This window comes from Lactuca sativa, chromosome 7 (assembly GCF_002870075.4).
Source record: "Lactuca sativa cultivar Salinas chromosome 7, Lsat_Salinas_v11, whole genome shotgun sequence".
Lineage (NCBI taxonomy): Eukaryota > Viridiplantae > Streptophyta > Magnoliopsida > Asterales > Asteraceae > Lactuca > Lactuca sativa.
This window is the reverse complement of record NC_056629.2, coordinates 68,082,133-68,091,411: the sequence shown is the minus strand read 5'-3', so window position 1 is coordinate 68,091,411 and position 9,279 is coordinate 68,082,133. Positions and strand designations below refer to the sequence as shown.

Sequence of the window (9,279 nt, the reverse complement as noted above, 5' to 3'; positions counted from 1 at the left end):
GCTCAGTGAAACTGGATCATAATAATAAGTATGAAAACCAAGGAAAGAGAGCACTAGTATAGTTTTAACTTCCATTTTGCCCCACCAGCTTTACCAACCTGATAATTATACACAAGTGAAATCCAAATCAAAATCTAAAAACACAAACTCAACTCAATCTAGATACAGAATACTTGAAACAAAGCTTAAGAAGTTTCGATGACAAAAGGCAAAAAGGAAGATCACTTACAGCAGCAACAGATTTGTTGTCAGGGTGATCTTCTTTGAACTGCTTTCTAAAGTCCTCCCTTTATAACATTAACAAGAGGAAAAATATTTAAACTTTGGAAATGGAAGTAAAACATGAAGGTAGTGATAAACGAAGAACAGCTACTAACATGAACACAAAGAAGGCGCTAGCGGGTCTCTTGGGTTTATTGGGATCCTTAGCTGCTTTCCCCTTGGCTGCAGTCTTCTTTACAGCCAACCTAAAATTACAACAAACAATTGTTAAAAAGTACCGAAATCATGATCCTGAGGAAGAACATAAACCTAATTTCATTGAAGATGAAAAAAATACAACATTAAACCCTAGCAGATGGTATGTTTTAAACATAGTTAGATTAAATCGTACTTGGTATCGGCTTTCCTCGTAGCACCGCTTGATTTGCTTCCTTTCATCGTTTGATCCTGAATGAAACAACCGAAACAACAAACTAGGTCAAAAATCGAAGCGAAAATGGTTGTAAATGAAAAAAATTAGAGTCGACATCGAGGAAAAAGAGGAAGAAAACATACCTAGTTAGCAAAAAATCTAGGGTTAGGGTTTGATTCGTTTGCGATTGGGGGATACTGGGGTAAGGAAATCGACTTATAAATGGCTACGATACGTCGGCAATAGAACTATTTGGGCGGGAAGATTTTCATTCCAAGAAGGCTTGATTATGTTCATGATTTTGGGCCCATTTTGGATAAAACAATGGGGCTTCATTGGTGGCCATGGTGAACCAGAGAGAAGACGAGGGGTGGTGGGTGTCTAGGTTGTTGTTGAACGGTAGGGGTAGAGAGAGAGAGATAGAGAGAGGGAGAGAGACTTACAGTTGGTCGTGTATTACCTGCATCAAATTGAAATTAAGGGAATGTTGATAGGGTGGAGGTGGTGAATGAGATGTTTGGTGATACTGATAAGAAGGAGATCAAGTAGAGATCTGATGAACGAGATGTTTGACGATACTGAAGATGAAGATGACGGACCTAGGGCTTTTTCTTGCTAAGTAGAAGAGGCGGGGGGATTAATTTTGGGATTCAATAGGCGGGGGTAATTTTCGTCGATTTCATTTCCCGCCTAAAACGCGTGTTTCACTTAAAATTATAAAGCGACACATTCACATGACGCACATTTTATGAAAGGTGCCCTCCACATTTCTTTTTTTTTCTTTTCTGACACTAATTTTAGGGCGCACAAAAATGCGTGCCCTCTATCCTTCAAATTTTGCAAAACTGACGCTATCTTTTAGGGCACTTACAAATGCGCGTCGTCTATCAACGAGTGTCATTGTTTGCGCGTCATTAAAGGGCTATTTTCTTGTAGTGAATGATTCTGACCTGTTTCCGTTCATTTTCACTCGGTTAGACAAGGATTTAACATTCCTAATCGATTATGCCGCCCGATCCCTGCTCCGTTCGTGAATCCTTCTATTCCGATCAACAGCAATTCGGAGATCCTGTTCCAAAACAGAAAATAGAAAAAGAAATCCGTTGTTCTTCTCTTCTTCTTCTTCGATTTTTGTTAAAATCAAACAAAAAAAACCGAGAGTAGCCTAAATGATTTTGTAACGTCCCAAAATACAACCCCAAAATTTCTTTTAAAACATTACTAAAGCCATATTTATAAAAACCGTGTCATAAGTCATAACAAAATTTCCGAGTATTAATTCAAAACTTAATCTTATTGTCAGAGTAAAACATTCCTAGGCTAACTGACTATGGTGTGTGCACTACAACCTCTCCGAGATCCCCCTCTGAAAAACTAAGTACCTGAAACCAAAAACTGAAACCGTAAGCACGAAGCTTAGTGAGCTCCCCTAAACTACCCCATACCATACAATCACATAACATACATACTGCCAGACAATTCTTGGGTGCCCGACCTGACCGGTACGACCATTCTGGGGTGCCGTCCTACCCGTGTCAAGCCATTCTGGGGTGCTGACTACCCTTCGGTCCTAACGACCGAACCTCGAGGACTATTTCACCCCTACTACTAACACTATCACATGTCATATCATAACAGATTATCAGACCTATCTGGGGTGCTTGAACTACCCTTCGGTCCTAACAACCGAACTTGGGGACTAGTCCCCTCCTACTACCTCTATCGCATATAACATAACAAGCCAGCATGCAAACATATCATCACATACTGTTAGACGTATCTAGGGTGTTTGACTACCCTTCGGTCCTAACAACCGAACTCTACTACTATCACATACAACATATCATGCTAGCATATAACATATCAGGTAGTAGCAAACCTAGATGATATCACATAGACAATCATCTATCATACGTCTCCTACTGGTGGGCTGGCATTGTGGCCTTAGACCCACCACTACTGGAAGGTAACTCACCTGAACTATTGAGCTCTGCTGATAACCCTCTGGCTGCTAACCGACAACCTTTGAGGTGCTGCTCCTCTAGCTCTCTGAGCTACCAATATCAATATAACACTTAGTCTGATAGTCCTTCAAAAGTTAACTAAGTCAACTGTTGACAAAGTCAAGGTCCTGGTCAAAGTCAACCTTCCAGGTTGACCCTACTCACCAAGTCAGCCTACTGACTCGCCAAGTTCATAAGCTCAGAAATGCTTTTTATTCGCGACTCGACTTGCCGAGTCAGACCATGACTCGCCGAGTCTACTGATTTCCGAGTTCTGTCCTGTCCAACTCACCGAGTCTCCACTCAACTCACTGATCCGAGTCTTAACTAGAAGGGTTTGGGGTTTCACGACTTAACTCGCTGAGTCCAAGAACAGGTTCGCCGAGTCCAAGACAATCTTCAACAGACTCGCCGAGTTGTTCTTCCAACTCGTCGATTTCCTGCCTATCTTCATCCAACTCGTCGAGTCCACCCATGTGACTCGCCGAGTTACTACGCGATTTAAGACTGGTATCTATCCCGACTCGCCGAGTCATCTCCCAGACTCGTTGAGTCCTTTTGTGTATTCTCATAATCTCGAGTCACATAGCTACTCCTTTGCTCCAAAAAATAGATCTGGGTTCCTAGAGTCCATTAGCAACATAAAGTTGATACCTTTACGTGCTTCTTGTCTCATAATACCAAAAACCAAGCTAGAAAGGAACTTAACTCGTGGGGAATGGCTTTTGCATAGCAACTAATAGGGCTTTCTGCATTCTTTGATCCAAATAGAGCTCAGATCTGGAGTTTCAACTCCAGATCTAACTTGTGCACCAATTTCTCATCACATACTCTCAAAGAAACCCTAAAACTCAATGAAAGATGGATATAGAAAGGACAAAGCCAAGGATAACGATTCATTACCTCCAAATGCTCTAAAAAGTTCCACCAAATCTGGATCCAAGGCCTCCTCTTGCACCACTATGAATCTCTTCACTTCCAAGCTTCAAATTACTTCACCAAGGGTAGATCTTGCTCCAAAAATGGTTATGGTGGCTAGGGTTTGGGGTTCTGGACTATAGGGGCCGCAAATGAGCCCTATGGAAGAGAATAAGATGCTTAAATAGGGTACCAAGTCCCGGAATTAGGGTTTCCCAACCCATACCAGACTTGCCGAGTCCACTTGCCGACTCGCCGAGTCGGTCACTTACTTTACACCCGGATCCCGCTCCGACTCGCCGAGTTCCTCCCTGGACTCGACGAGTCGACCCTCTTTAACTTATGGTTTTCCTTTCCTTTCTTGACCTTTCTGATTTCGGGTGTTACTGATTTCATTGTCACTCGATCATATGAGGATCGAAAATCCCCCAATCGATTATGCATCCCGATCCCTGCTCCGTTCTTGAATCATTCTCTTCCGATCAACAGTAATTTAGAGATCCTGTTTCCCTTTCCTTTTTTTTTTTGGCTTCATCGATTCCAATCTGCCAAACCATTCTTTTCCATTTTGGTGGTGGATCAAATGATGTAGGGTGGAGGCGTACCTAGGTTTACAGAGAGAGATGAAGAGAGAGACAGGAAATAGAATATATATATATATATATATATATATATATATATATATATATATATATACTTTGGTATAATGCGAAGTGCACAAAGCTAGTTTTATAATTTTTCATATTAATAAATTACAGTAAACTAATTCATAACTTAAAATAAACTAGTTTTATAATTTTACATATTAATAAATTACAATACACTAATTTTTTGAAAAACTTTTACACTATTTTAATTTTTAATTTATTTGAAATAAATGTGTAGATATTTTCTCTGGAGACCAGATATATTCTTAGAACATATTTGGAATATTTTTTAAAAATCTATGTAAACTTATGAAAATTATCTCCAAATAATTTGTCAAAAAAAGTTTATAACTTAATTCATAACTTAAAATAAACTAGTTTTATAGTTTCAAATTAATAAATTACTATAAAGTAATTCATAACTTAAAACAAATTAGTTTTCTAATTTTACAAATTAATAATTTACAGTAAACTAATTTATTTTTTTGAAAAACTTTTATACTATTTTAATTTTTAATGTATTTGAAACAAATGCGTAGATATTTTCTCCTAAAATCGAAAATGTTGATCCTGACGCCTATATATTCTACATTAAGAATATACTTCTAAAAAGAAGCTCCATAAACTTATAAAAGTTATCCCAAAATAACTTATCAAAAACAACTTTATAAGCTAATCCATTAATTAAAATAAACTAGTTTTATAGTTTTTCAAATAAATAAATTACAATAAACTAATTCATAACTTAAAATAAAGAGAAAATTGCAAATATGGTCCCTATGGTATGTATTTTTTCTAGACAAAATTGCAAAAATAGTCCCTGTGGTATGCATTTTTTTGGGGTTTTAGTCCAAACAACGACTTTTTTGGATTGATGGTCCTTTTGAGGTAGTTTCGTTGCGTTTTTGGTCCCTCGGTAAACTGAAATGACTATAATGTCCTTGGGGTATTTATTTTTCATTTTTCTTTTATTCTTTTAAAATCAAATCGTTTATTTATTTATTTTAATAATTAAAAAAGTGGGCCACCTCTCTCTCTCTCTCTCTCTCTCTCTCTCTCTCGTGAAAAAGAAATTCACCCCCACCCACTTCTTCATCTTCCACGATTCATATCATATCTGATGAACACAGATACACATTTCTAAATCATATGAACACATGGAGTTTTCAGATTCGATTTCTCACACAAACACACATCTATATTTTCATATGAAGACGGTTTGCGATTCACATATATGGAAGCAGGTGTGATAATGACCGCAGGGGAACGTCGGAGGTTAGAGATAGCTACAAGACCCGTCACCTCCATTCACTCCGATTCAGTGGTAACCCTAATCTGATCTTCATAGCAACGACGACGAAACTCTAATCGGAGTTAGGATTTGTTTTGGCTCCGGCGACCTCAAGCTTCATCTCTATCCTTCTCCGATTGATCCAATCTCACTGCTTTCTACCTATTTCTCAACATATATACATACAGATAAATGTATATATTTCTGGTTTAATTTTCATCTTCATCCATTTCTAGTTTAATTATCATCTTCCTCACTTTCTCTTTTGTTCTCTCAACATGTAATGCTCACTGGCATTTGTTAGAATCAAATTGTTTTTGGATCTATTAATCTAATTTAAAATGGACTGAAAGTGAGTTGATTTAGGAATCGAGATTTGTGTTGATTAGGATATTGTTTCCTCAAAATCAGTTAAAACGGTAATGGGTTTAGAGAGAGAGAGAGAGAGAGAGAGAGAGAGAGAGAGAGAGAGAGAGAGGATAAATTGATTTTGGAGATGGTAATCTAACCAAGAATAGCAGCAACAACAGATGGTAATCTGTTAAGGTGCTGAAATTAATTTTGGAGAAGGATGAGGGTTATCAGTGGGAAGCGAGAGGGACTTCTTGATACTCACCGAAATGGGTCTTCTTCTCCTTGATCTAGTGTGTGTATGTGTGTTCATAGTGAAAGTGGGTGAAGAACTTTAAGTCTTTTTTTGTGGGTTAGTCCAAATTGCTGGAATCTGATGTTGAAATTGACTATGAACGATGTTTGGATCACTGATGGGCTTCACAGGAGAGAGAGAGAGAGAGAGAGAGAGAGAGAGATGTGGGTCCAATTTATTTATTTATTTTCTTTTTCATTTAAATTAAATAGAAAAAAATAAAAAGTAAATACCCCATGGGCATTACAGTCATTTCAATTTACTGAGAGACCAAAAACGCAACAAAACTACCTCAAAAGGACCACGAATCCAAAAAAGTCATGGTTTGGACTAAAACCCCAAAAAAATGCATACCACAGGGACCATTTTTGCAATTTTGTCTTTTTCTAGGGTTTAGTCAAAACCTTAACTTTTTTGGCTTTATGGACCTTTTGATTTACTTTGTTTTGTGTTACATCCATATAATTCATGAAAAAAATTAAACTTTTAAATAACCCAAAAACCATCATTTTTTACATATTGTTTTCAGAATAAGTTCAATATCAGAGAAATCCCAAAATCATAAAGTAAAACATGAGGAGGTGCACGATCACGCCTTCGTCTTCCCGCGATCCTCTGAGGTACCTGAAACATAATCCAAAATTGTAAGCCCAAAGCTTAGTGAGTTCCCCCAAAATACAAATACATAATAATAGCACACATACAAAACATCATACTATGGGTCCAATCAACCATCGGGTTGGAATACCCCAAGCCCCTCAACCTATCGGGTTGGAATGCCAACATACTATGGGTCCAATCAACCATCGGGTTGGAATGCCAACATACTGTAGGTCTAATCATCGTCATGATGGAATACGCTAGGGCATCAACCATCGGTTTGGAATGCCCCGACCTGTTGGCTTACACACAAAGCAGTGAAGCCTCAACCACTAACCAATCATGTGAATATAATACAAATAAACATACTATTAACCAGCCAACAAACAAACAGATAGATCTTATAGATCACTAAGCATAGCATCATCTTATCTACCAGGATTCTGATCTAATAGATCACTATCATGTAACATCACGCACAACAGGATATCAATCCAAGGGGGGGGGGGGGGCATTGGTGCCTTCGACCTACAAGTACAGTGAGGAAAACTCACCTTACAATGTCGAACCATACTGAAAACCTCCGACTGCCGACTCATGAAAATCCCAAACTATCACAACAAAACAAACATCCATTTAACAATTGGATTACCATCCTTAACTAAGGATCCAGACTTAAGGTAAATGGCCACTTTACCCTATCCCAAATTGGGCCAAGGCCCAAGTCCAATTTTGATCCAAGAGGCCAAATTACTGCAAGACCCATAATTCGCCTAATTTTCCAAATTGGGCCTAAATCCTTATTGGGCCTTATCCTTAGGTCCAATTCTCAAACTAGCACAAAACACTCATACCCAGAAAGTCTAATGAGGGCCCAAGTCATTCAAGCCCAAAAAGGTGGCCCAAAACTCGAAGCCTAAACTCAAAAGTCCACAGACGACGTATGTTGGCGATACACTGGAGGTACGCAAGGCGTACACGAGCCTCACATTGACCACCATCGAGGTGGCTGACCAAGTACGCAATGTGTACTCCTCCCTACGCGGGGCGTACCCTCGTAGATCCCAAAGGTCCATTAAGTGCTAAATAGCTTAAGCACTTAAGCCCAAATTACATATCCATGGTCCAAATGCACCCTAGATTCATAAAGTCTCCAACTTTATGACTTTACACGTCCATAAACTCTTAATATAAGGTCTTAATCCAATAAGACCCTTTTTCCAAATGTATAAGACACTTTTGGCCATTAGGACCTCATTTTTATGACTAAGGACCCTTTATAGGGCCTAGAAGGACAGCCCAAAACGTCCAAAATCAAACATGCACAACAATGAGACTTTTAGGGACAAAAGAACATCATAAAGCTACTAAGATGAGATCTAAGCAAACCAAACATAAAGAACATCATAAAGCTACTAAGATCTGGAGCTTCCAAATGAGATGATGATCTACGATCTACAAGCTTGCCTTCCTTCATTGACTCCTTAATACACTTTCTTCTCCTTTAAGCACACAAATAACACATTTTAAGCTCAAAACACTCTCTTATGGGGTTAGGGTTTGCTAAGAATGGCTCAAAGACTTGGAGGCTGAAAAAGTGAGGCTAAATGATCCATAAAGGTGCTTAAATACTCTTCAAACCCTAAAAATTAGGGTTTCACTCGGACATTAGTACGCCCTGCGTACATATGTGTATGCACAGTGTACTCACATGTACGCTCAACGTACTACTCATGCTCCCAAAAATTGTCATTTTGATGCGTACATATGTGTACGCCCAACATACTACTCATGCTCCCAAAAATTTCCATTTTGCCACTAGGGCTTCTTAAGGCTACATCTTTATACTCCAAGGGCCCAAAATGACATATTTAAAAACTAAAGGAAGGATTTGAAAATACCTGAAAGCCTAGGATGTTATAGTTTGTGGAATTAATCCCTGTTAAACATAAAAAAAAAATACTAATCTACACTTTTAATTTGTTTTTGTATTTTCTTAAACATTTTCTTTTTTATTTAAAATATTAAAAGTAAAAACAAATAAAGAGGGGGCCCCACTTCTCTCTCTCCAGCACAACCCTGCAAATCTTTCTCTATATTAAACACTAAAGTACAAAAACAAGGCCGCAATTTTCTAACAAATGCTGATTGATTCCCTTTATTTTAAGTTAATTTGAGAGGCTACCATTACAATTACTATCATCGTCATCATCTTCTTCCATATGAACACTCATAAATCTATCTCTTTCGTATAATGGTTTGGGTTTTTTTTTGACGCATTCTTTTTGGGTTCATCTAGAATACACACTCTTCTGCTTGTATTCAAGCTCTCCTATGGGCCCTCTTCTCTACTTAAGACTTTAATGGTGAAAAAACAGTAAAATTAGTCTCCATTTTGTTTTTCTTTTTTCCACCATTTCTTGCTGTCTTGGATTTTGGGGGTTTTAGGTCGAAATTATCGTTCTTTGAGTTTCTTCATGATATCTTAGGCTTTGCTTCATGGGGTTTTGTTTTTTTCTATCTATAATTTCTAGGCTTTT

At 38.0% G+C, this 9,279-nt stretch overlaps 1 protein-coding gene across 1 annotated transcript; it reads right to left on the bottom strand.

The window, feature by feature from the left end:
• Positions 1-53: 53 nt before the first annotated feature.
• LOC128127268 (HMG1/2-like protein) lies at positions 54-660 on the bottom strand. The gene is made up of 4 exons (XM_052765714.1): positions 614-660; positions 378-467; positions 167-287; positions 54-98 (listed from the first exon to the last, which is right to left on the bottom strand). Exons 1-4 carry the CDS (start codon positions 658-660, stop codon positions 54-56), a joined length of 303 nt encoding a protein of 100 aa, XP_052621674.1.
• Positions 661-9,279: the final 8,619 nt, after the last annotated feature.

Bases quoted from the DNA above. Each gene is read 5' to 3' on its own strand.
- LOC128127268 (XM_052765714.1), bottom strand. From the start codon at position 660: ATGAAAGGAAGCAAATCAAGCGGTGCTACGAGGAAAGCCGATACCAA. The intron at 468-613 runs GTACGATTTAAT...TTGTAATTTTAG, and splicing joins ACGAGGAAAGCCGATACCAA to GTTGGCTGTAAAGAAGACTG. The intron at 288-377 runs GTTAGTAGCTGT...AATGTTATAAAG, and splicing joins AGCGCCTTCTTTGTGTTCAT to GGAGGACTTTAGAAAGCAGT.